Source organism: Pterocles gutturalis, unplaced genomic scaffold (genome assembly GCF_000699245.1).
Source record: "Pterocles gutturalis isolate BGI_N339 unplaced genomic scaffold, ASM69924v1 scaffold8634, whole genome shotgun sequence".
Taxonomy (NCBI): domain Eukaryota; kingdom Metazoa; phylum Chordata; class Aves; order Pterocliformes; family Pteroclidae; genus Pterocles; species Pterocles gutturalis.
In genome coordinates, this window is record NW_010133172.1 from 1 (window position 1) to 26982 (window position 26982).

General features: G+C 38.0%; 1 protein-coding gene across 1 annotated transcript in view; it reads left to right on the forward strand.

Moving 5' to 3' along the window:
* Nucleotides 1-129: 129 nt before the first annotated feature.
* UVSSA (UV-stimulated scaffold protein A) overlaps nt 130-26982 on the forward strand; it is a gene marked incomplete at its 5' end in the record, with an annotated part of 52675 nt that continues 25822 nt past the window's right edge. The window contains 6 exons of the mRNA XM_010081128.1: nt 130-460; nt 4357-4477; nt 5648-6082; nt 6877-6986; nt 7608-7736; nt 22161-22272. Coding sequence (XP_010079430.1) covers nt 130-460; nt 4357-4477; nt 5648-6082; nt 6877-6986; nt 7608-7736; nt 22161-22272 — 1238 coding nt within the window. The remainder of the gene's footprint in view (nt 461-4356; nt 4478-5647; nt 6083-6876; nt 6987-7607; nt 7737-22160; nt 22273-26982) is intronic.

Here is a 26982-nt window from a genome sequence, read left to right on the forward strand (position 1 = left end):
TGCTGTTCGCGCTGGGCGGAGGCTGCTGGCTTAAAATTTAAAAGAAATCTTTAAAAAGTTGTTTTTTAATGCGCTAAACCTCTTATTTTTAATAACTCCCCGTCCTTTTATTTGTTTCTCCCCTCTCAGGTCTTCAGAGGAACACATCAGCCACATCTATCATCTGCTGATGACGCGGCTCAACGAGGAGCATGCCGAGATGCGCTTCTCAGCTTTCCAGATCGTGCAGGAGCTCTTCACGCGGTCCCATCAATTCCGGACGCTGGTTATTGACAACTTCCAAGAGTTCTTGGAGCTCACGGTGGGGATAGACCATGAGCAACCTCTTCCCCCGCCCAAAGATGTGGCCCAGAAACTGAGGAAAGCAGCCATTAAGTCAGTGCAAGACTGGCATGAGAAGTATGGAGAGGCCTACAAGAAGCTTTCTCTGGGATACCACTTCTTAAAACACAATAAGAAGGTACTCTGCGTTTTTCCTTCTGTGTGTGTCTTTAGGTGATGATCACTAGGAAGTGTTTAAAGCGAGGAAACCAATAAATATGAAGGAAAAGCTGTTGGAAATAACGTCTTTAGGAGGCATCTTGTTGAGCATGGTCTTTGAAAAACAAACCCCAAACTTTTTGTTCCTCTTACAGTATTGTGAAGTTTTAAAAACCCCAGTCTTGTCTTCAGGGCTGGGTTTAACTAGCCTTTTCGCAGGGTGCAAAAAGTATGGCTCACCAATAGGCTTTCACCCTCTGATACCTACCTGAAGCCCCAAAGCCCAGCCTTTTTAGAATGGTTACATCTTAAATTGAGGATAATCAGTTAGTAAGTTTTTCTATGAAAGTTTGAACTGCAAAGTCTTTCTATGCTATTTTAAACTAGCCTGATTTCTGTACTGAGCTGTCTGGTTCTAGCGTTCTTTCACTGTATGACAGTATCAGTAAGTGTAGGTCCTAGCCCCTCTCAGCTGCAGTGCTACTGTGTGTCATACAAGAAGTTTTATTACAGACGAATTTCTTGTATGTAAACACTTGCTTTTAGCTTTCCCTTCTAGGTGTCAAGCTATTGTGTTTTGAACATTCTTCTCCCTTAGTCTCTCTTCTGAGGTGCAAATGATGAAATTGGGAACACTATTCTAGCATTAACTCCCTCTACAATGACAGTATCACACTTTCAGTGAAGATATTCCTTTTCTTCAGAAAGACAGATATTCAGTGTTCCTAACAGTAGATCAAAAACCTTTGCGATACATAATGTGTTTGTTGTTCTGGTTCCATACTAAGCTAATAGTGTACCCTACTTGTATTATTTATTGTACTGTGTTCTTTTTCTATACATTTTCTTGGCATCTGTGCACAAATAGTAATTGTCTTTGAATCCTCCCTTATTGTCTTGTTTAATAATGAAAAAAAAAACCTAAATGAAAGTGACAGGGAGAAATGCAAGACTGGGGTGGGGGAGCTTTACCACGTAATACAGATTTACCAGACTGAACACACAAGTGTGCGACAAGTCTGCTGAAGTTTAGCATGTTTGTCTGGGCTCTTGTGGTGAATGGCTGCTCCCTAGTTATGATTGGGTGATCACTGTATATTTGTGATACTAAGCTACCTGCAAGTTTTGCTGTTCTATTTTCTAGAACAGCTGTGTTTAAGTACTCCTAGAAACATTAGTACCGATAGAAACAATCTTACAGTTTGATAACTCTTGTACTTAAAAGAGTTGAGATGAACCAACTGACTTATCTGGCCTTTTGCCAGCTTAATATTTGAACTGGAAGCAACTAAGAGATTTGAGTAGGCATTTGTACTTTCTAGAAGTAAAGTACGTCTGCTGTTCTGTGTTACAGGTTTGGCACAGTAGTATAGGGCAACTTGAGAGGAGTGTTAGCTCTGTTTGTGGTTGTTGATTGTTGGTAGTTTGTGTTTTTTTTTTATTATCACCAAAATCACCTTATAAACAGTCAGAAGATGCCAGCTGCTGCCCTTTTAGGGTATAGACCTGGAGAGCTTCCCACAGTTTTGATGTTAGTAGGTACCAAGTAGGTACCTATATAAATGTTTGACTTCAAGAACAAATGATATTAGTATATCTGAAGATAATTGTTTTCGAACTCCTGTCTCAAAGGCTAAAAAAAAGAATAAAGGGGGAAAAAAAGATTTCCTGTATTTCCAAATGTTTGCATGTTTAGGCAACTGAGTAATTTTAAAGCATCTTTGAGGAATGCATGGATGGAATTACAGAGTGAGCTGCAGTTATGGAGTGAACAGGATTTTAAGCAGCTCAATATAGAGTATCTCACTGCTGCACTTCAATATTTTCTCAAAATTGTAGTAGTTGTCTAGGCCCGTTACTTACACCCTTTAAATCAAGAATGTTTGCAGCCCGTCACATCTAGTTCCATACTTGCAGACCAATGGTAAAAGGCTTCACGTAGCCGGTACCAATACAGAGGCAGAATGACAACTATTATCTCAGTCCATAGTGCCTAAATGAAGTCAGATATTTTCTGACCAAGTTTCTGAGTAGTTAGTGGTGACCCCAGGTAGCAAGTGAGTTCATGTGCACATCTATAGCTCGGGCCCTTAATTAACCTGCCTTTGTGAGGCTTCTGGAAAAGGCCGGTGTGCCCTGTTTTGGGCTACTCGAAGTTTTGTGCATGCTGTACGCTTGGTTGGTCATAGATACCTAGTATGTGAGATGCATGGTCATTATAAATGGCAAACCATGATAATTTGGCAGATGTTGTAGGAGGAGCATCTGGCCAGGTGCTGAATTGTGAAATGAAACAGAGGAGCAGCATGTGGCTGGTCCTTTTGGGACACAGAAGGGGAAGGAACAGGCAAATGACTCTACTGTAGGTATTCTGGTATGAGGCAGAAGTTGTGATTTGGGAAGCTCTACCTATCTCTCATTTTCTGTGCAAGTCCGGTCTCACTGGCTAGAAATGGTAGCTGTAGTTCCTGGCTTCTGTATCTTGGCTTCATTTTTGTGGGTGATGATCTTTGGGAAGACCTGTTTCTCCTGCTACAGTGTGGAGGGCTATGCAAACTTGGTAGAAAAATCAGATGCTGAAAACCAAAAAAAAAGCTTACCCTGGTGATCCACGTGCTGCTACAGGTTGTGAAACTAGCTCTTTTCCCCGCCTTCCCTCTGCCCTGCCATTCCTCAATAAAAAAAAGAGCTTGTTAAGTGTGCTTCTCTTCCTAAACCAGTGGAGACTCTCCACGCCAGTTTCTGTGCAAAAAATATGCAAACTTCAGTTGTAGGATGTACTTGGTTTGCTTGACCCGTGGCTAGTAAGTCCACGTACATATTACAGGAGAGATCTTGTAGGATCTTCTCTTGTGTTGCTCCTGAGCATCGGTGTACAATATCAGTATCTGGGAACCATTACTGTATGTTGACAAGCTTTATCATGTAACAGTGGCAATAATGACAAAAATTCAGTGGGCACTGGTAATACATAGCACCAGAGAGTCTACGGAATGTATTAGCAGCAAAGTACAAGCTTCCTCAGCACTCAGCGTGATCTGTATTGAAATTAATGAAAATTACGTGGTAGCAATTAAAAGGAAATGCTGTTTTCCTTTTTCAAAGGGGTTTGCTTATGTAATGATACAATCAAGTCTCCTTTCCTTAAAATAGAAGTGAAAAGTATTTACATGTTCAAGCCCTTCTAAGACCAAACTAAAAAAAACCCCATTGCAAATATTTTAAGAAACAGTTTTGAATCAGTCCGATTTATGTTTATCTTTTAGTTATAAAAAAGTAAAGAGAGAGGGAATTAAAACCTTTCCCTTAGATCTCAAATCCTACAAATGTAATTGTAAAATAAAAAATTTGGTCTTTTTGAATAAATTTGAATGTCTTCTACTTTCCTTGCTTACAATGTTCTTCAGTAAGTGATATGTATACTTGTGGTGGTAGTGCTTACAAATTTCCCTAAATTTCCTTTACTAATACTGGACCTAGTGTGACATTTTAATGTAATTTGGCTACTTACCCTGTGTAGTCTCTTCCTGCCCGTTTCCCCTAACCTCGTGTCTCCAATGCTGTGACAGAGGTCTCCCAAAGCCTAGTTTATTCCTGCAATTTAGGTGCAGAAATCTAAGTGTTTTGCTTTTCTACCTTATGATTCCTTCTGAAAGCCATTGATTCTCAGCAGTCCCTTATTAGTAGGAGTAAAAACTCATTCAGAATTACTGTAGTTATTGATTCTAGGAGGAGAGATGAAAGAAAATCCTGCTGAGCTTCTGGCTGATTGCTGATGTTAGAGGATTTTTTTACCACAGATAAGGATCTCGGGAAATGGATTTTCTGTATATTTCTTACAAGGAATGTTATACTTTTTTTTCATTTCCTCCCTAGGTGGATTTTCAAGATGTGCATGCCAGAACTGTGGCTGAAAGGAGGAGGGAAGAGGAGAAGCAGAAGCGATTGGATAACATTTACAAAGAAAAAGCCAAAAGAGCTGAAAAAGAAATGGCAGGTGAGTTGCTTTGGTTCTTTTGGTGTTTGGGTTTTTTTAAAGCAACCTTTTTTGTGGCTAAAGAAAACAAATTCTAAGAGAATAGCTATCCAAATAATAGCTGACCACAGAGGGTGGGAATAGTTCATTTATTAGAGCTTGAGCCTCTGTCTCTCTCACCTAAAGAATATCAGGGGAAACAAGTGACAGTCCTGTGAGCTCAGGTAGTATGAAAAGATTTAAAAAAAAAAAAAGGTTGGCAATTAAAGTTCTGGTCTGTAATTCAGTAAAGTATGAATGCATAACCTCAAGCAAGCACATCACAACAGTTTTTGGAGCTAGTGGTTTAATTCCTGTGTCTGTGACCAGGCACAGACTTCTCGATACCTTCCTGACTTATGACCTTAATTATATTGTAGATACAGTCATCGTGTTCCGGAAGTATAGGCAACGGCCTGCACAGGAATCCTGCACGCAGTGTAGGATATCTGTGAAAAGTGTCATACTGCTGCAAAAAAATGTGTCTAACTGGGGGCCGAATCTCTAGGCGATATGTACATAGCAAACATGTTTCTGTAATACGAAAGAAGAACAGAGATAGTAAGTATGTTGCAGTTACAGAGGGTTATTTGGTTAAATTACTTTGGTGTATGCAATGCATGCATGTGTCTGCATTTATTCTGCATGCAGGAAATGTTTTCATGCATGAGGGTGGAATTTTAAAGAGGTTTAACCTTAAAGTGACTTTTATTGGAAGCATCTTTTTCAGCAATAGCATATATTCATGGCTACACCTGCAAGCAACTATAACATTCGTGGCTGTGGAATGAATGCCCACCAACATCACTAAGAATATCCTCACTGAACCCTTTTCTCCTTCAATTTCTATGAAGTGTTTGTGTCATCTTTGATGCATAGTGGAATTTTAGAGGGGATAGGGAAAGGAGGAACACTGATTCTAAATTCCTTGCTCAGGAAGTTCTAGATTTCGTGCTTAAGAAAACTCTTGTCGCTTTTATAAAGACAATTTCTGCAGAGTAGAGAGATCTATATGGATAAATCGTCACTGATTACTGGATAAAGGGATTACCCGTTTGTCAGTTGCATTTGTTTTGTAAATCTGTGTCTGCACTGGAGACATTGGCATTTTACATTGTTCAACAATATTCTAAAACAATTGTCTCTTGACAGAAATGTCCCAAGAGGTTACAGACACACTGACAGAGATGGAAAACTGTTTCCGGCTCCTGATGCCAGATCTTTTCGACTTCACTGTGGATGACGCAGAACTGCAACCCAACCAACAAGTGACTGCTAATGAGGATAGACCTGCGTCCCCCTTGTCCTCCCAGATGGAAGTGTCCCAGTCCTATTTTGGATGCATTGACGATGAACAGCCGTGCTGCAGCAAGGACGTTCTTTCTGTTTCTCAGTGTGTTCGAGCTGATAAAAACAAAGACTTAGATGAGAAACAGGAGAAGCCCGAGCAAAAACAATTAGATGGAGACACATGCTCAGAAGTTCAGTCAAATGTTCCTGCTCTCGATGATGATGATTACCACACTTTTGTTAGGAACCATGGGCTTATTTCACATAAGTATACTCTAGACCTTGAAATCTCCACAGGTACCTGGAAAAATTTTTCACATATAGCTGGAGACAGTCTTTGTCTGAAGTGCTTTGTAGTTGTGGGTTTTTTTTTTTTTCTTCCATTACTTCAATACTTGGGGTTCCTGAGCACCATTTATTTTGGAGTTCTTTTCTATTTCTGGTTCATCTAGTAACCATTCTTAGGTTTGAGTGTCCTTGTATGTGATTTACAGATTTTATTAATTGCTTTCTAAGATTGAACTTTTATACTGGTGGTTGTAACCATATCGCAGCACTTCTACATACTACAGTACCTGGAATCCTGTGTTTAAAGAAAAATACAATCTGTTCACAGTATATAATTTTATTTTCTGTGCGCTTCACCATTCACCTCTTTCTTTCTCTCTATAGCTGAGATATAAGCTACTAATTTAAAAACCTTATAATTGGCTGTTCCATAAATTTTTTTTTTCCTTGCTACTGACAGCTTGCAAGAAGTAATAAGTAGAGCTTTTTGCTAGGAAGTTTTAAGGATTATGATTATACCTTTTTATTTAGTGATTCCTTAGTAGTGGTGGCTTAACAACTTTTTCTGTCCTCACTGGGCTGACAGCTTTTTATCTTTTCCTCTGATTTTTTTTTTTTTTTAAATGTGTGGATAGTGGTAGAATAGTACTGAACAGAGAAACATTCTGATGTTTGTAACTTTTCCTAAAGTGATCAAATATTTTAGAAAGGTTCATGTCTACTTCTACTTAACATCTTTAGCTCTGTTAGTGAAGATGCTGTAAACATTGTGCACTAACTCTTTTTTCCCCTCTTTTGAGCAGATATAAAAGTGCACGAGAGCGAAGATAATACTGACATAATAAACAATGTCAGGGATGCTCACAAACTTGTCAAAAACAAGTTCTGGCCTTCTGTGCAGTCATGGATTCAGGTAGGATGATGAGATGATTTTTTTCATTTTTTTAATAAGAAGATGGAGAAGCAGGGACTGGGGAACAGTAAATCCTGAGGGAGAGTGAGCAAAAAGGAAATTAATGTTGAAGAAAAATTAGTGCATATAGAAAAGATTTCTCGTTCAATAGGGGTGGACAAAAGGAGACTACAGGAGCTACATAATGTGTTTGATGGTTCTTAGCATTAGGTATGCTACATGCAGTCATACTTTTCTTTTTTTTTTAAGATATTGTAAAATGGGGCTCCTTTACAAAGGGTTAAGGTAAAATGCAGCTTGTTTTTGTCAGACATGTCTGTATCAGAAAAACAGTATGTCCTTTCTGTCAGTTGATACGATGGCTGAGGGGTCCTATGCATGTAATTTGGCCTGTAGAAGGGCACTCTCAGGAGGTGTTTATACCAGCTGTATCAAACCATTCTTTGTTTGTCTTTAGCTTTTATATTCTAGATAGGAAAAGAACTGACTTCACTAATTGTTACTTTTAAAATAAAGGAATTTGTGACAATGTTGTTTCTTTAATGACAGAAGGAAATGAAACGTTTTTTTGGCTCAGACGTCTAGAAAAAATGATAAGAATGTTGTTTTCTTGCTTTGCAGTTATTTACCAGAGCAGGAATAAATGATGATCGGCTAAGATGTGCCATTGATCTCAAGAATAAATTGGAGACTGCTCTGAAGAAATACAAGGAAATGAACATTACCTTTAAAGAGAGAAAAAGAAAAGTGGTGAGTTTCTTAAAATTCAGTTTTACTAGAGGAGACCATTAAACCAAAAATGCACTTTCTCTTAAGCCTTAATCTGGCAAACTTTTTAACACAAGTTTTATTGATAAGTACACTAATTCAGCTGGTTGTAGTTTCACTCAAGGAAGTTGCACTGAACACCTCTATAGTACTCCAGGACCACAGTTATTAGACAAAACCATGTAAGGCAGCACTGTTGTTGGTTAGAATAGGGAAGTGTCTAAGTTCAGACTTTATTTATCCTTAATGTCTTCATGTGTAACATTGTTATGTCCTCAGCTTCTTTCCTGCATATTTCTCAGTAAACATTCTATTGCTCATATTCTTTTACGACTTGCTAAACTGTGCTAGAGTCTCACAATTCAGTAAAGTAGTATCTCTGCTTTGGAGCATGTTCTCTCTCTAGGGAGCCTGTAGTGTGATTGTGGATATCTTAAAAGAATTAGTTGTTATATAAAGCTTTACAGTGTCAAAATATATCACAAAGATGAGCTACCTACGACAGTTTTTGTGAAATAGGTAAAGCTTGTGAATAAACGGAGGCTGAAAGATCAAGTACTTTATTCAGATCCAAAAAGGAGTCTGTGGCTTGTTTATGTAGCTGAAAAGCAGAGCTGTGTACTACTAATTTCTGTTGATTGTGATCAAATTAGATTACTGTGTAGCTTGACATGAAAATAAGTGTTTTGGGTCAGGGTCCAGAGTAAGGTCTGGTTAATGACTGGATTGTAAGAATTTAATCTGGACTTTATACCTTGGACTAAATTGTAGTAGCCTCGTTTAGCCATGACTGAGTGTTGTAGACTTTGCTTTCATTGCGCAAATGAAGCTTTATCAAGATTAATCTGGTTCATCATCTTAATACCTACTGATGTACCGCACCAGTCAAAAATGCCAACTCGGAAAGAAAAGTACTGAAAGACTGTCTTGTCAGAGGTTTTTTCCCCTAATGAAATATGTGTGCTACCTTTATGCAACCAGCTATGAAGAAATCCAGACATCTGCTGTCATTCCTGCCATTTGCTTGACAGGACTTCATTTGCTGCACTTCTGCATGGAATATTGGTTGCTATATTTCTTGCAAGATATAAAGGACATTCAAGCCTTGCTTTTCATGTGTGTGTGCGTGCATGTGTATGTGTTTAAAGTGGTATTGTTACCACTTCTGGAGATTGATCAATGCTGTCTATATAAGGTTTGAAAGCTAATAAATTACATCATTAGAAGGAAAAAAAAAAGAGAATATGTAGCAGTGCTCACAAAGAATACATTCAAAATGGAGCAATGCAGGCTGAGGTGTTAACTTAAGCATTGAAAACAATATATAATTGTTCCTGGGTCTTTTTTCTAGTGGAAAATACTGAAATTTAGTGTTAGTGCTGAGTTACTTCAAATTTATAACCTGAATATACTGCAGAAGGAAACTGTATAAATTATCTTTTATTTGTGTCAAATGACTTTGTTAAAATGTAGAAACAGGTAGAATAAGAGTCTGATAGAACAAAATAAACAGCATCTCTTAGTGATTATTAAATCCCCATCTGTCAAATATTTACATCTCAGCATATGAAGCACTGCATGCAGCTTCTCTTTAATTCAGCATTGCTGCTTGTGTTATGTATTCATAGAATCGTAGAACAGTTTGGGTTGGAAAGGACCTTAAAGATCATCTAGTTCCAACTCCCCTGTCATGGCAGGGACACCCTCCACTAGCCCAGGTTGCCCAAAGCCTCATCCAGCCTGGCCTTGAACCCCTCCAGGGATGGGGCATCCACAGCTTCTCTGGGCAACCTGGGCCACTGCCTCACCACCCGCACAGGAAAAATTTCTTCCTAGTATCTAATCTAAATCTCCCCTCTTTTAGCTTAAAACTATTACCCCTCATCCTATCCCTACACTCCCTGATCAAGAGTGCCACCCCATCTCTCCTGTAGCCCCCTTTCAGCACTGGAAGTTGCTGTAAGGTCTCCCCAGAGCCTTCTCTTCTTCAGGCTGAAAAACCCCAACTCTCTCAACCTGTCCTTGTACGGGAGGTGCTCCAGCCCTCATAATTTTTGTGGCCTCCCCTGGACTCTCTCCAGTAGATCCACATCTTCCTTATGTTGGGGACCCCAGAGCTGGATGCAGTACTGCAGGTGGGGTCTCATGAGAGCAGAGTAGAGAGGGAGAATCACCTCCTTCGACCTGCTGGTCACGCTTCTTTGGATGCAGCCCAGGACACAGTTAACCTTCTAGGCTGCAAGCACACATTAGTGGGTCATGTTCAGCTTCTCATCTACCAGCACCCCCAAGTCCTTCTCCTCAGGGCTGCTCTCAACCCATCCTCTTCCAAGCCTTCATTTGTGTTTGGGATTCCCTGACCCACATGCAGGACCTTGCACTTGTCCTTGTTGAGCTCCAGGAGGCTGGTGTTGGCCCACCTCTCCAGCCTGTCCAGGTCCCTCTGGATGGCATCCCTTCCCTCCAGCATGTAGACTGTGCCACACAGCTTGGTGCTGTCAGCAAACTTGTGGAGTGTGCACTCAGTCCCACTGTCCATATCTCTGACAAAGATGTTGTACAACACCGGTACCAAAACTTCTCTTACATGAAGTCACCTGAAAGAAAGCACAGAACTTGATACAGTGGAACACTTTAACTTGAAATGGTTTCTAGTGACATGAGATATAACCACCTCTTTTTTTTCTTCTCCATGGTAGTGAAGAACTCAAACCATCAGAAAACGTTAATTATAAGGAGGGTCATAATTTTTGTGTAACATTTAAACCCTGCCAACACAAGTAGGCTTCGGCACCTTTCTGCTCTTACTTCTCAGGGGCCATGTGCAGAGAGGGAAAAGAACAACAGAGGTTATCCTTTGACTGTCTAGAAAGAAATCCCTTGCAGGAGCTTTTATAAATGTTAATACATCCCAGCTGCCCAGACTGTACATTCTGTCTTGCCGTTGCTGTGCCTCCAGCAGATCAGAAGTCATCAACACAGTTCTTCCTGAGCTGTTATTTTTCGGGGGGGTGGGGGGGTGGAGAAACAGTGACATTCTTACTTTGTTGGTCAAAGGCAATAAGTTTTTCTGAGTTTACAAAAATAGCGTTCATTATAGTTATATGCTTGCTAGGGGCATGAATCAGGTGTTGGTTTTTGGTATTTTGAGAGTTTTTGAAGAGTTTTCAAGAGTTTTGAAATACGTTTTCCTGTGAATCAGAGTTTTAGCTGAATCTGGGGTAAGAGGGCAGAAGCTGTAAAAGGGCTTTTATTTCACCGTACCTGGATGCTCGTACGTACCCCTTCCTTTCTCTGAATGCCTGTTCAGGATAATCTCAGTGCCCAGTAGAGGGAGTGCATACTGCATGCTCGACATATTTCTCTACACCACCTTTATCCAAAGCCAGCCATGGTCTCAGCCTGTTTTTCCAGGTAAACTTACAACAGCAATACACCAGAGACACTTCGAATTAATTGTTGATTCTATTTAGATGAATTATTGTAGAAGTACAATTGTAATTATTGGCTGAGATTGGTGTTTAAATAGAAATTCGTGTTTCCAGAGGCTTAATTCTTTTAAGGAATAATTTGCTTATGGCTGGTATATTCCTTTAAAAATATTTTTTCCTGGTTAGGAATAGTTTCATTTGTTAATGTCTTCCCCCTTTTCTTAAAATACTAGATTATTATTTTTTTTCTTCTGTAGTGTCTGATTTGCAGCTGATTAGGGGCAAATGGTCTTGCAATTTTAAAAGTTATGAAAGGACAAATGTGTCCTGTATTTTAAATCATCCACACTACCTTTCACTTACATCTTTTTCATAACGAATTATCTGTTGGTTAATACTTGAAGTTCTCACGTTATTAATAGAAATGTAGCTCATTAGCTATATATTGTACACGGAGAGTATACTTATCTCCTATGTAATTGCCTTTGGGGAAGCCTTAAAAGGTTTACTGGCTAAAATTTGGTCAGATAGAAGCTAGTAGGGAATATGACGTGAGAAACACCCCACTCATTTGTCTGTCAGCAGAGTGATCGTTTAACAGGCCTATTACATTTTGAATTTTTAATTTCAGGTTATATTAACAATCAGGAATATATAGTTTTTCATTAACTGTCTTCATTACTTTTTGTTTCACATTTCCTTATCCTCTGTCACATCTAAGTGTGTGCTTGGATCTTGATTTATTCGTGTACTTAATTTTATCCATGTGAAACATCTGGTTGAATTCAATAATGCCATTAATAATTAGATTTGGAGAAGGCTGTCCTTGTGTTGTCCAGAACCTGATCTGATCCCCAAACCCTCCTGCAATACAAGCTAGAATTTTTCTGAAATAGTAACGTCAGAAAATTGTTACATATTATGTTTACAAGTTAAATATAGTGGTCATAGTTTGGTCTTTAATACATAAAAAGATTCAAATTTTAATGTGTAATAAATGAAACCAAGAGCTCTACCAATTTTTTGGCTGCAAAACTGTGGCTGTTTTTTTTTTCCATATCTTCAACTACAGCTTGGCATTTTGTCAGTGCTAATGAGTTATTTCTACCTAATCATCTTTTAGCTTTATAACCAGCTCTTTTATAAGTCTGTATTTTACTTAAGTTAGTGCCTGCTTTAAAAAAAAAAAAAAAAAAGTTGCACTTGAATTTTAGATCAAAAGCAAAGGCTGTATTGTTTTCTCTTTCTGCATATTTCTGTAGCCATAGAGAATCCAGTCCAGTTACCTGCTTTCTGCCTTATGTAAAAGCTGCTTGTACTCACGTCCTCCTTTTTTTCCCCCCTTTTTTTCATTTTAGAGAAGTAGTTTTTGTGGGGTAAGTGATTGTATTTAGTGATCCCTCACTGTGCCTGAACGCACATCTGCTAAAACATACTTAACCCAAGGAGCAAGAGTGAGACCTTTGTAAAAGAAATATTTTTCCCCAGGTGATGCTTTTAAATTGCACACAAACGAAAACCCTAACTCTAAAGATAGTTGTCCTTTGAAAACCAGAAGTATTTAATGTTGAGGTTTAAATAGTAACAGTGTTGATTGTTAGTATGTTTTCTAAAACTTAAGACAAATATAGGAATATTTGATAATTAAATCAGCAAGACACCTAAAGATGTCCTTTATCAGATTGTCTACATCATTAGCATGCAATGTGTTCAGAGTAAATAAAGTTTATTAATGTTTGTATGGTCAAAGTAGCAGCCCAGGCAACATTTTAATTTTTTTTTTTTTTTTTTGGCTAGATAATATTTATCAAAAAAGCCAGGTCAACCATAACTGTAAAAGTAAACACAAAATATTAAATAAATCATACAGATGCTTATGTTTCGTCTTCCCTCTCCCCTGTTTTAACTGTCACATGATAATTATTTCTATCTGTGAAATATCCCTTTCACAATCACTTTCCAGCTAAAAGAGCTTTTCAGGTTTTTTAAGTCTTGTCAGGATGTAGGACTGAGCTAAAGCAAAACATTGTAAAATTAACCCTCATTGTGAAAGTAAACCCTGTGATGGTTTTGTTTTGGTTTTTTTTTTTCTTTTCTAGAGCTGAGTGTATTTTATGCTTTGCACTGGCTATGCAGCCTGCCACTGTTACAAAGTTATTAAAAATATCTTGTTATGCAGATCCAGCCATGAATTTTTAAAGTTGGCACTGTGACGACCTCTGATCCCTATCTGATTCGCAGGTCGCACAATGCAATTTGGAGCTCTTCTAATAGAGTGTAAAATAAAGTAGGATGTCTCTATCATCAAGTTAACCCTTATGTTAAGTATTTAAGTTTTTCAGGCCGAAGGGTCATCTCCCCTGATTCATCTATGAATACTGAGCAGTGTGTACTCTGTAGGTAGACATACATTTGCTTCCTGCTGTTTATTCGTCCTACCTTGCAAAGGAAAGCGGTACATTGAAATAATTTGATGTATTTGTGAGGTTCAGTATAGACACATTGCTAAATGTGTATTTATAAAAATGGAAAAGGAAGAAAATTTTCAGGCTTGGAACAAACACTAACGCGTTTTAATTTAGTTGATGCAATAGTATTAACGTAAATATATTCACATCTGTTGATATCTCTGTGCCTAAAACCCATGATCAGGATTGTGTGTAAGGTTTTGTGTGTCTTGCATAGGATATTTTGTTGACTGGTTGCCTGTAATAAATTAGGTGTATTTAATTGCGATGTATATTTGTCTGTTAAAAATATAGCATCTGAAATAATTTTAACAAATGTGTGGTTCAGATTAATTCATAATGTGATAATTGAAGTAAGCTGCAATTTAGTTACTGATTTTACAGTGTATGTGTGTCCAGACTGTAGTATGAGACAGGGGCCTGTGTACATTGGTGGTGGATACAAAGTTTTAGTAGCAGGAGTTGGATCTGGTCTAAGCGGTAGGTGGTAATCCATCAAATACAGCAGGACTTCTTTGCATGACTGAGTGCTAATGGGAATCTTGTTACAGCACATTTTAGATGAAAATCACATTTCCTAAAATTTCATAAAGATGTTAGTAATGAGATTCTTTTTTCCCTTCAGCTCTAAACATTAGCTTTTAATCCATTCTACAATTTCTGAAACATTAAAAATGAAATTCTACCAGGTATTTCTTAGTGTGTTATGTAGTTACCAAACCTGCTTCTTAGCAGGCAGGTTTTTTGTACAGGTTGCTGTTGTACTACCTGTGGGAGCTGAACAGGGAAGCAGCTTGTGTATTTCTATGGTGATTTTATGGTTGGCCTAAAGATGATCTAAGCACCAGGAGCCATCAAAAGAGATAGTCCTGTCTCTGTTTCCTGCCCTGATGATTCCCAGTGCCTCCCTTGTACCAGCGCTAGAGCTCCTGTTGCAGCAGGGGCCTGAACTGACTGGAACTTAATCCAGAGAAGAGGATTTCTGTACCAGTGTTAAGCCCAGATTGTGAGACTGTCCCTTTCAGTAACTGCATAAACTCAGGTAATGCAGATCCAATTATGAAGGTAAATCTTTACTTAATTAGAGGACTCAAATGGATGGAGTGATATATGATCAGCTCATCTTCCAGTGTGAATTAAAAAACGGATGAAAAAAACATACTGGATGCTAATATTAGACAGTAAAAAAATAATACATTTTAACAAGATGTACTGCCTCAAGTATGTACAGTAGCTGCATGGGAAAAGTACATTCCTGTACTTCTAAAAGTAAGATGTAACCTTTATTTTTGTATAAATATCACACAAAGACATTTAAGGGACTAACACTACAATCACTTTTAATGATACAAATTTAATATCAGTATCAAATGTAGGTAGGTAGCATAAATTTTGTAGGAGTCAATATTTTTTTATCTTGGAAAACTTTGTTAGCTTTCATAATGTAAGGTGACAGACTCCTGTTTTAACTCTCTGGGATGCATGGAAAGGAAAGGTGTTGTTAGGCTTGGAGATCTTCAGTAGTTTAAATAAAACTGTTACACTTCCCCTGAATGTGGTATTTATTTTATGAAAGTTTGGATTATGCAAGAGAACTTTGCTTTTCTAATGGACTTTCTTAAGGCTTAAGAATATCTATGCAACCAAGTGCTGTTAATTTTGGTGGATGGTAGGAGCCCAAGTAGTGGAGTATGAAAACACATCTGCAGATATATCTCGAGTGGTTACTGCTAAAGAAGTACTAAACTTGCTATGCAATACCTCCTGAGAGAATAGGTTTGTCAAATGAACCAGTTTTCCAGACTACCTTTATTTGCTGTCTTGTGTGAAAGTGTAAGCGCACATGCTAGTCCATTTGGTATATTGGACATATGATTCATTAAGATCCAGGGTTTTTTGAATTGTCTTGTGCCTTAAGGTCTCCTGGTCTTTTTGAGCAAATTTTTGCTGCTTTTTTTTAAAATCCCTGGGACCTTGAGCCTGCTAGGGACCAGAGATGCAGTAGCTGTTAACACAGTGATACAGGTTTTGTGCAATGCACCTCCCCACTGTTGACCTTCCAATGTACGTACCTCTGTTTATCACTAGATGGGTTGGAGACTGCTTTGGCACAAGTCTCGAGTGAACCTCAAGCTTGCACTTCCAGGACTGCAACCATTCTTGCAGACTCAGGCTAGTGTACATTGCTTTGAAGAAAAACTGTTTCATTGGGTGGTTCATATGGCTAAAGCAGTTTGGGACAAGGTACGCTGGTTCTCCAGCATTGTACCTAGGCTAACTCTTGGGCTAGAACCCTTTAAACATTTGTACTAACTTCTGGAAATTATGAAATAGCGTGAAAAGTGCATTCCTAAATAAAAGTCAGAAGGGCCAAGTAGCCTATGTGCTGCTGAGCAACTACAGATAGAATGAATAGTGATACTTTTACTGGTAAACATAAAATGTGGTTTGCCTGGACCACATATCTAATTTGAAGTCATGTAGGTCTGAATTTATGCTCAAATCATGGAGCAAAGGAGGGCATATGTGTGGGAGGTCCCTATAAATACAGCTCTTTTAGTCGTTTATGTTTTCCTTGTGTTGCACACAGGAAAACTCAAGTACGGTTCTGAAACCTGTCAAAATGCCAGCATTTATTTCCTTTTCATCCTGCATTGGGCAATGTAAAAAGATGAAAAGGAGGGACTTGTAAAAGTCCTTTATGTGTAAGAGATACTGTTTAACTATTCCGTTTCTATTAACAGCACTGAAAAAATTATTTTTGCCCAGTCAGCGTTTGCTTACGTAGATTCTACCCCCAAATTTCATTTAAGATGACTGAAGCATGTTTTGTATTGCGGTTGAATAAAAAATGTATTTGCTTAAGACTGCCCCTTTAACTAGGTTCTATGGTGATAAATATTCTGGTTCCCTGACCAAAATCTTCTGCCTCTAGAAAAATATTTAGTTGGCTTTAGTAGATGCACATGAGATATTGGCATGGTGGAATAATTTGCAAGATCTTCCAGTGAGGGTATTAGCATATAAATAGCAGATGCAATGACGACCATCACAGCTGAGTACATTTAATTTTTAGTTTATAAGATAGAATGGGTTTTTAAATGCATAGCCATCAAGCCTGCTGAAAGACAAATGAAGTTTAGAGTTCACTTGTCTGAGGATGCCTTACATCATTTTTTTTTTTAGAAAGGGAAACAGACACGCATAAAACTGAACAAAAGTGATTTCTTGGGTGAAAAGTAATTGAGATTGCAAACCAAGTTAATTAGACCATGCAAAATTTATTTAATGGCTGCAGCTGTAGTTTGCGAGGTGTTTTAGTAAGTAGATATGAGTTCTTCATGTGCTATCTTTTCTCTTCCTTCTTTTTCTAAAATAACTGGTAAATGCTGTACATCTACTCCAATGGCATTGCGTATTTCAGTCATTTTGTTGCTTGCTTTAATTATGATTGCAGAGGCTCAGGTTTTTAAATCCTCTTAACAGAAAGTAGCAAACAATTTGTATAAAACTGGGAAAAGGAGCAAAGGCTTTTCTTTACATCTTTCCAGTGTTGTGTGGTGGGTGGAGGGGTTTTTTGCATTTATTATCGGCTGGGATGGATGAGCAGGGCATTTAACTGGAGCTGTGGTTGCACTGAGCTACACTAACAGCTGGAGACTCTTGGAGTGTTGACTCCGAAGTAAAAGATACAGTTGCATTTCTACTGGCATCTAATATTTGTTTTCAGTCTTTTTAATGAGGTGGAGACTGATAAGGAAACGTGGTTTATAAAATTTTTTTAATGGTTTGATTGCACTTGGCTAGCTGGAAAAGTCAGCACTGTTTTAAGTTTTTAATGAAAATTAGGAGAAATGAGGAGGCATTGTTCTAACTGATTACAGTGAAACTAATGCATGTATATTTTCTGCATTTTTTTACTGCCTAAATTCAGCCCAAAAGTCTGGAAATTATCTACCTAAATCCTATTTCCTCTAACAGTAAGATATCTAGTCACAAATACCACCATGTTAAAAAAAAAAGGTGCATAGTTTTGCCAAACCATGATTCATTTAGATAAATGTATAAATAAATAAATGTCAGCATTATAGAGCAGATTAACACTGAATCGAAAAACTTCCCTTCCCTGTGCAACTTCAGGAGCAATGATGGTGCAAGGAGCCTCTGGCGTCTGGGAATCTGTTTGGTCTGCCTTCAGGTGGACCATCCTCTAGCGACAGAGCGAAGAGAGTTCACCCTCGGGCTCTGATAACACTGCCAAACTGTGTTAGTGACTTTCCTCGTATCACCGGATAATTAGAATGGATTTGAGAACAGGACACTTTTTCCCCACGTTCTTTGACAGGTTATTGAGAAAGAAGCGGTTGTGTGACTACTTATCTTAGAGGTGTTTAATTCTGTGCACTACAAGAAAAGCTTTACGTTGTAGTATTTATCACTTGAGCTTGTACTTTACTTCCCGTCAGATGTGGCACACTAGAAACGGCGTATTTCTTGTTTTTATCATAGTCTTGTTTTTCTTGTTTGCAAATACCTAACCACTCATTCCTAAAGGTTTACAATTTACTGATTCTGCCACTCAAAATGTTGTCCTAATTATTTTTCTTCTGATTTAATTGTGGATTGTTGGTTTATTTTAATTGACTGAAAACGTTTATAGTGGAAAAGGAGATAATAGGTGGCTGAACTTTCATACTGCATCTGTAGAGCTTGCTTTGGAGCTGTCTTCATGTTTGGAAAGTGGAATTTAAAAAAAAAAAGATACTTTTCTGACTAATAATGTTGCTCATGAGCCCTCTTCCTTCCTGTAGAAAGAGAATGGAACAAAACAGCATGAATGGGTTGGTTCTGATGAAGTATCACTAGAATGAAATAAATTGAGATATAACTGCCCACTACTACTGTGTGACTTCTTGAATTTCCACCAGTGATGACTTTAATATTTTAAAGTAAAAAGATAAATAAGTTATCTTGTTAAAGATTATATAAAAATAAAGACTTTATGTCTGTTTGAAGGGAAAAGGGGGCTTTATTCCTGATAGTTAGCTAAGCAGTTAATTTTTTTTACAAGAAATCTAAATTTAATAGAGGACCTCAGGGAAATTCAAGGGTGTGAACAATAAGCATAATATTTTATGAAAATGACCCCCATATTTAAAATCTGGCATTATATGTTATGCATTGTAGCACCAAGTCCACATCTACCTTTTAGAAAATTAAAACACATAAATTCTGTTTAGTGTTTGATATGTGCTGCACTAGCTGAAAGCCATAATGCCCCTAAAACCTTGGGTTGCTTTTCACCTTTCATAAATTCCTGGGTAGATTCTATACAAAAAATAATTTTCAGCTCCGTGGCTCATTGTTATTCAAACTTGATTGATCGTCGTCATTTACTCAGTGAGGAAGTTAAGTGCTCCTGTCATTTCCGAAGAGTATAATTGGGACGTTTCACAGGTCAGCGGTAGTGACAGGTTTCCCTTTTGATTAGTGTTAGACTGATAACAAAAATTACAGTTTCCTATGATTAATGTTTTCTATAGTACTTGAATGCACAGTTCATGGATTGTACCTAAACAAAGTGAATTTGCATCTGATTATGCCTTTTCTCTGTCAGGCTTTTCACGTGCTTTAAAGTTTTAGACCGTGCAGGTAATACAGCAAAGTTGCTTCTAATGCAGGTTTTCAAGTTGGGGGTTAGTGAAGCCCACTGAATTTTAGTATATTCATGTACAGAGAGCTACGTGTCTCTGACGGCATGTGAGCAAATTAGGAGAGACTTCAGTTAAAGATAGTACTCTTCTGAATTCTTTCTAGTCCTCTCAGATATGCTGTGCACGTGACTACTTGTGTTATACCCACTGATATTTTAGGTATAATCTAGTGATTTAAGTTAAATGGTCAGTCTGAACTGAGTTTTCTTTCTCTTACTGGTTTGACATTATTTCTCAATTCCTTAAACCTGTTGCTGGTTTTTGTTTACAGTTACTTCTGAGTAAAAACTATGGAAATATACAAATTTGCTTTCCCTGTTTTATAAGGTGAAAGTTGGTCAGCTTTTACGTTATGGCACAAAGTTGTAGACTAAGATCATCCATGGCAAGTTTTAGCCTGGAAAAATCTTTTTTAATAGTTAAATGAGAAATGGAAACTGAGTATGGAAAGTCCAATGTAGCCCTGCTTCAAGCTGGAGAAATGAGAGTGGATGTATTTCCAAACTTAATTAAATTGCCCCTCATGGATAAAAAAGGGATGACAACACCAGCAGAGTTTTGAAACCAAAATACAAACAAACTAAATTCTCTTCAATTTCTAGCCCTCTTCTACTGTGCGGAGTACAAAACCTGAGGATGCTTTTGTTTCTAAAGGCCATCGGGAAGGTCTTCTAAAAGTTGCAGTTTCATGCAGATATGCTTCTTTCATGTCTAGTCTTTCGTGCCTTTGCGAGTGTGTGATTAGTGGTAGAATATTTGACCCTTTCTTTGCATTAGAAATGTTGTTTTGGTTTCTGCTGCAGCAGTCAGGTTTGGTGAGCATCTGTCTTGGCCATGCCAGGTAGGGCCTGAACTGCTTCTTTCTTTTGGATGAGGAAGAATGATTGCAGAAGGTTGACAACTCTAGAGGTAGTGATAATTGGGCTAAAGAGACTATGTTGTGGTTGTTACCTATCTTTGGCAGCAGGGTACTTTCAAACATGGTTATGCTGAGACTTTTTTAAAATTAAGACTAATTAGGTGTCTGGTAAGAATGCAGTAGTACATCTACTCTGTTCATTAGGGCAGTAAATATTTTTTCTTTTTCTTTTCCTTTTTTTGACTGGAACTGCAGCTTTCTTAAATCAAAGTCAATTTTTAAACGAAGGGAAGAATTGTACTTCTAACTTGCACCATTATATGTTAAAGTGTATCAATACGTGTATTAATATCAAGTATTGTTCTTTATTAGAAATTAATTCATTCCAGTTTACAAGTAATATTGACCAAAAAGAAATGCTGATTCTTAAATTATTTATTTTAAATTTTTAACTACATGCAGTAAACCAAGATTAGTTTCTAGGTTTTTTGGATTCAGAGTATATCTGTGATTTAAAGGAACTCAGCTGTGCAGCTGTGACACAAGATTAGAGTAGTGAATTAAATTGGGAAAATTCTGCTGCAGGCAAAACCTGCAGTATCCTCCAGTGCTTGTAACAATGAGTAGTTGATGTGAATATCAACCTAAGTCAGGTGCAGTAAGAGAAGTAAAGAACACGGCTGAAAATAGTAAAAATGCTGCCATTCCTTATCTATAGCTTTGGCTTGCTGCAGTGAAGTTAAAAAAAGTGATAGCCTGTGGTAAGGTTGGTTTTAGTGGGAACCCCTTATTATTTCCTAGACTTGTAAAAGTGCGTGTCAGACATACAATAACCTGCTAATTATGTTGTTAAGAATTAGGTGACTCCTAAGGTGGCTTTTGCTGCCTTTTTAGGGTTGTTTTAGAATAGCTGGCATTTGCTGTTTTAAAGTGCTGATAGCACAGGTCATGTCTGAGGTGGCACAGGTTCTTTTAGGTTATATGTAGTTTAGAAGAAAAATTCCTTTCCAGGTATGGAACAAGTTTAGAAAAAAATGTGGACACTTGCTGGCACATGTACAGTAGTAACTATCTGAAATGTGGTGGTGGGTTGACAGCTGGACTTGATGATCCTTGAGGTCTTTTCCAACCTTAATCAGTCTATGATTATATATAGGAAGCCACTTATGGGAACAAATTACCCTGCTTGTTGGTAGGAGCTCCATTTTTATTTTTCAGCTAGTCATAGGTGTTCTATTTCAGACTGGAATATAGACCAAGTACACATTTAAAAGTCCTATTTTGTTGGTCTTGAGCATAGTAATGTGTGTGGTCTAATGGTATGAATTGTTGGGATGTACCAAATTAGTTAAGAAATGAACGTATCAAATTATTTTTAGTGCTGTTCTGAAGAAACACAGTGATATACTGTAGTATACAGATAAGAATATTCTTACTTTGTTCAGTGTTAGCTTGCCAGTCCATCTGCTTCCCCTCCTGTTTGCCTGCTCTGGTTCTGAGCTCTTAAACAATTTGTGATACTATTTAACATGCCAGAGACTATTTGGGCGCAGCTAAATGTGTAAAATCAACCAATGGAGAAGAGATAGGGCTATCATTTGCTCATTAAGCCAAAATCTTTATGTTATTTTAAGATTTTTTTGGTCTTATTTTATAGCTTCACACTTTCTCAGACTTCACCAACTGCATATGTTCTAATGGATAAAAGGGGCTTTAAAGAAGCCCTTAGGACAGAGTTTGGCTTTAGAGATAAAATGTTAGGTAAAGGCCTAATCTTAGATAAAGATTAAATACATAATTAGGGAAATACTTTTGACACAGAGCAGTCTCGGTAGGGTTATCAAGATGTCTGCAAAATATTTTCAGTGTGAAGGGAAATGAAAAGGAGTCTTCACATTAAAAAAAAAAAAAAAACAACAAAAATATCTCTGTAGATGAAAGCTTTGGATGACGATGACGACGATGAGGATGAAGATGAATTTGTGGAGGTCCCTGAGAAGGAAGGTTATGAGCCCCACATTCCAGACCACCTGCGTAAGGAATATGGTGAGTTTGCCCAGCTGTGACGAGCTTTATCCCTGCATGTTACTGCTGCACTAAAATAAATAAACAGCCATTCTGAAGTAATAAAGTGATCAGTGGTGTGGGTAATCTCTGACTGCTATGAGGAAGTCATTACATAGATACGGGAGCAGCGATTGGCTCTAGATAAACAAATACTTTCTAGGAGCAAGAGCAACTGAGATGAGAAGCTTATTTCATTCCATCATGTTCCACTGTAGTTTAGAGCCAGAAGCGGCGCCATGTATGCTTAAGTGTGCTAAACAAACACTTGGGGTGAAGGGATTGCAAAGTAAAGCTATAAATGAGCCTGAATATCAGAAATATTGGTAACAGTATGGTGAGATGGGGATGGTTTTGTATTATTGTCTGCATAAATAGCAGTTGGAGATGCACAGCCACTTCCTCCCATAGGGTGGCCAGCTTACAGCTCAGAAAGAAGGCTTTTTTTCAAGTGCAGAGTGCTAGCCACTGAGAACATACCAGGTGACAAAATAGTCTTGGCTTCTTTTAATGCATTCTAAAGAAATTATTTTTAAATAAAGATATACTTGTTGTGTTTTGGTGAAATCAAGAGGGGGGTTACTGAGGAAAGTTCATCTTAAATAATTAAATTTCCATGGATTATTCGTTGTCCTTTGTACATCTGGTTTATTAGGTGTCTGAAGCTTTGCCTCTGTGTAGCATTGTGTTTTTTAAGATTCAGAAGATTTCTGTAGATTGTAGAGAAGGAGAGGGTAGCTGCCATCACACAGAAGTTGAAAACCTTGGACACTAATAATTTTCTTCTCAAACATTTCTCCATGAGTATTTGTGTAAGCCTGGTGCTGTGTTGTGCTTTTTCTATCCTGTTCATGCTTATTTTTGACTTATCTGCAGTTTGCATCATAAAAGTCGGGCTGCAGCTGTTACCTGTGTAAGCCAAATGTTTCTATTTGCTGAAAGGCCAGGCTGGATGAGGCTTTGAGCAACCTGGGCTAGTGGGAGGTGTCCCTGCCTGTGGCAGGGGGGTGGAACTGGATGATCTTGAAGGTCCTTTCCAACCCAAACCATTCTGTGATTCTATGAAACAAGGGGAAGTGCCTGTGTAAACCCAAGATGATGTGGCTCAAGTGCCCTTTTTATTGTCTTCTATCAAATTTGGCTACAGATAAAGAGAGATGATCAGTAACGATCACCTGTAGTGGCTGGGGTCAGCTCTATGATGTCTCCAGTGTGAAGTCCTGCTGATGCCTCAGTCTACCTACCCCATCTAGACTTAATCTACCAGGGCACCCTGGGAAGTGAGGCCTGCATTGGTTTTCTGTATATCTGTGTTCCCCATCTAAGGGCTTGCAGCATCTGGTTCCAGCATGTTAGAAGGAGATAGATGTCTCCGTTCCTCCATACTTTGAAAAAAAATGAGGAAATTAGCAACTATATAGAGGACTGAGATTTGACTGGTGCCCTGATGAGCAGGTAGCTGCAATGTGCTTTGGCATGACTGTTAGCATGTGTTGCTTGAAACAGTCTGTAGGTGCTTACTTTGTCCAATCAAGAGTTGGGGAAGATGAAGTGGAACTGGGAGTACTGAGATAGTGAAATGGGAAGTGGATGTGTGTGTTAGACGAGAATATAGAACAGGGGTGAAGGGCTGTAGGATGCAAGCTCTGGAACTGGGCAGCTTCTTATTTTTTTTGTTCATGGCAAAATGTTATATTTTTATAAAATTATGCCAGTATATGTTGGCTGTCCCAGCTACCTCCGTCTTGCAATAGATACTAAGTTCTCATTGTTGCTAACACTGGGACTTTCAGAAAAGGAATATAATGGAAGATAGGGGTTGCAGCCTTCCAGACAGTTGTGAAAATCTTCTTATGTATACATGACTAATGAAAGAATCCAAAAACAGTGGTAGTGATAGTAAATGAATGAGCAAATGAGATTAGTTTTTAACATAGCTATGGTTCTTTTGGGGTTTTTTTCTCCTTCCTTTGTCAGTATTCCTTGTGCCAAAACTGGTGTTTTCTAAATACTTCCAGACACTGGAACTTGTTTTTCATATTTTTAACAGCACCTGATGAATCCTAACATGCAAAAATTCTGTTCATACTTGGCAACTTCCACTGGAAGTGAAGTATATTAATCTCTTCCCTCAAAAAAAATCTCTCCCTTTCCTTTCCCTGCCTTTCTCATGGATACACATTTTTGAAAAATAAAGCATCTTACCACCCTTTGTATCACGCTGCTGCTTTATTTCCTCCTCACGGAAAAGGATAAAAGAACAAGCCTACTATGTACTCAAGGATATTTTAAAAATCTATATTAAATGGATTAAGAAATTCCCAATTTGTATTTAAACTATTGCTGTTAGGAAAACATATTATAGTGAAGAAGCCAATCAATCAAAAGACAAAACATCTGTCTCATTTTGTATACATGTAGTTACGTAGGAGCTAATGGTCACACTTGGGTGTTCTTTCTCTGATGTGTTTGTTAAAAATAGCATAAAAAAAAATACCTGATGTTCTTGAAGGCATTCAGCTTTTCTTGATGCCATTTAAAGTTATTATGTGAGCTTCCAGTTCAGGAAATAGTCTGAAAAGAATTCAGAATTCCTGAAAATAATTCAGGCAATCTCTTAAGCATGTGTTTTCTTCTGTCTTTGTGTACTTAATTGCGTTCTTGGACCAACTGGTCAGTTACTAGTTCAGAATCTATTTCAGAAGCTGATATGTAACTGTTGCATAAGTCAGCTAACTTCTGTGTAGTTACTTCAGGTCTGCATGAGGAAAATGGAGATCTATATTTACTCTACTGGACTTTGTTCTGCATGTGTTTTTAATAGGCAAAAAACAAAATAAGCATGCCTTTGGCACATTTGGTTTAGAAAAGTGAATTATCACATTAAAATACACAAACATATATTGATTTCATAGTAGCAGCTGCGTTAGGCAGCTGCCCCTCTAATTAAATATGGTTCTTTGTTCCATGGGCAAGTGCAGTTATCCTAGCAGTGACTTTACCTTAATATAATCCAGGTGAGTTTTTGCTACATTTCTTTAGTTCACTTTTGGTTCATGAGGACTCCAAGCGAGGAAAATGAAAGCCTGTGCAAGTGAAATGTTCTATCTGGAATATTAAACCTTCCATGTAAAATAAAATCTCGTTCTATAGAAGGTGTGAACAATTTAAGGCTTTTTTCCTACTTTTCCTGAACAAATGAGGAAGAGTGAAGAGCTCCTCCGTTTGTTTTCCTGTTTAGTATTAAAAGTTAAAGTTGTAAAACATGACTGTGGAAATGGATTGAAATATGAAATTTAAATTATTGGTTTAAAAGTCACTTTATTCCCCTTCACTTCTGTTAGGAAAATGGAAGTATCCTACCAGCAGGGTAAATTTCAAGCTGAGATGCTATTTCTGATGATGCATACATGTATTTGTCATTCTTCTGAGATCTGAAGTTTGTGAAAAAAGAAAAGATATTTAGAGACAGGAGAAGTTTTGTATGCATAAGTATATAGACATGTATGGTTGTATTATCTGCATATATATGTAGTTGATGATGATCTCAAAATTTATGATATTTAATATACAAGATGAAGTGAGCATGAGTACAGTTTGGGTGGAGGGAGAATTAAACAAGTCAATTTGAATCTCCATGTATAAGATGAAATGTAAATTTGTTAAAAGAATTTAGGTGATTAGATAACTGAAGTGTGAAGATATAACCCATTAGGGGTGTCATGCCAAATTAGCATTACCGGACTTTTAATGACCTCCCATTTGTATAATCCTTATTTACACTTGTACCTGATGTCTGCAACGGACAAGAGACCAGCCATCCTGTGGTCCCATGGAGCTGTTGTGAATACATCGTGTTGCTAAGGAGGAATATTGGGCTGACAAAGAAACAGTGCTGTGAAAATAGTTTTCATAGGGTTACTCAGGTTCTTAGGACTCTGCACCGACGTTGCTTATATCCATTGAAGGGTAACTTGCCCTTGTATAGCTAGTATTTCTAACCCCTTAAAAACTGAGGCATTATTCATTTAAAATAAAGCTCTAAGGAGAGATAAAATTTTGTTTCCACTTGAGATTTCCCACATTCTGGGCTTTTGCTGGTCAGCTGTGGGTTGCATTGGCTTAAAGCCTCGAGGTGGATAAGGTAAGGGATGGAACCGTGCAGCTTCTGATGTCATTCTTGTGCCATAGAGAGGATTCGGTGCTGATGCCAGGGTGAGAGATTCCTTCCTGCCGTTGGTGGTCTTGGCACAGCTTGCAGCTGAGCTCTGAACCATGTGGGGAAGTGATCCGCTTTGAGAGAGGTGCTTTTTCATGTAAAAGTGGAACAATTCTTGGATCTAGTTCAAAGTGCCCATCTTCAGCAACTGTTGTCTACTAATGGGTTTTCCCAATTCATAATTCTTGTCTGTGTCTCAATGCATGTGTTCATGAACTTCCTTATACAATACTGCTTTGAGGTACGTGGCAGTGCTGTTGCCATTTTACAAGTCGTGACATGAGGAAGCCACCTGACTTGGGAATATTAGCATGGAAGCAGTCTACTGGTTATTGAGTTTCATCCTTATCCAAAATAATATGAGAAATGACTGTACAGTCAAGAACACAAACCATTATTTAAAATGTGGTTAATCAGATTATTTCTCTTGTATTTGAGCCTTAAGCCAAAATGTTTTTTCAGTCCCTGATAGC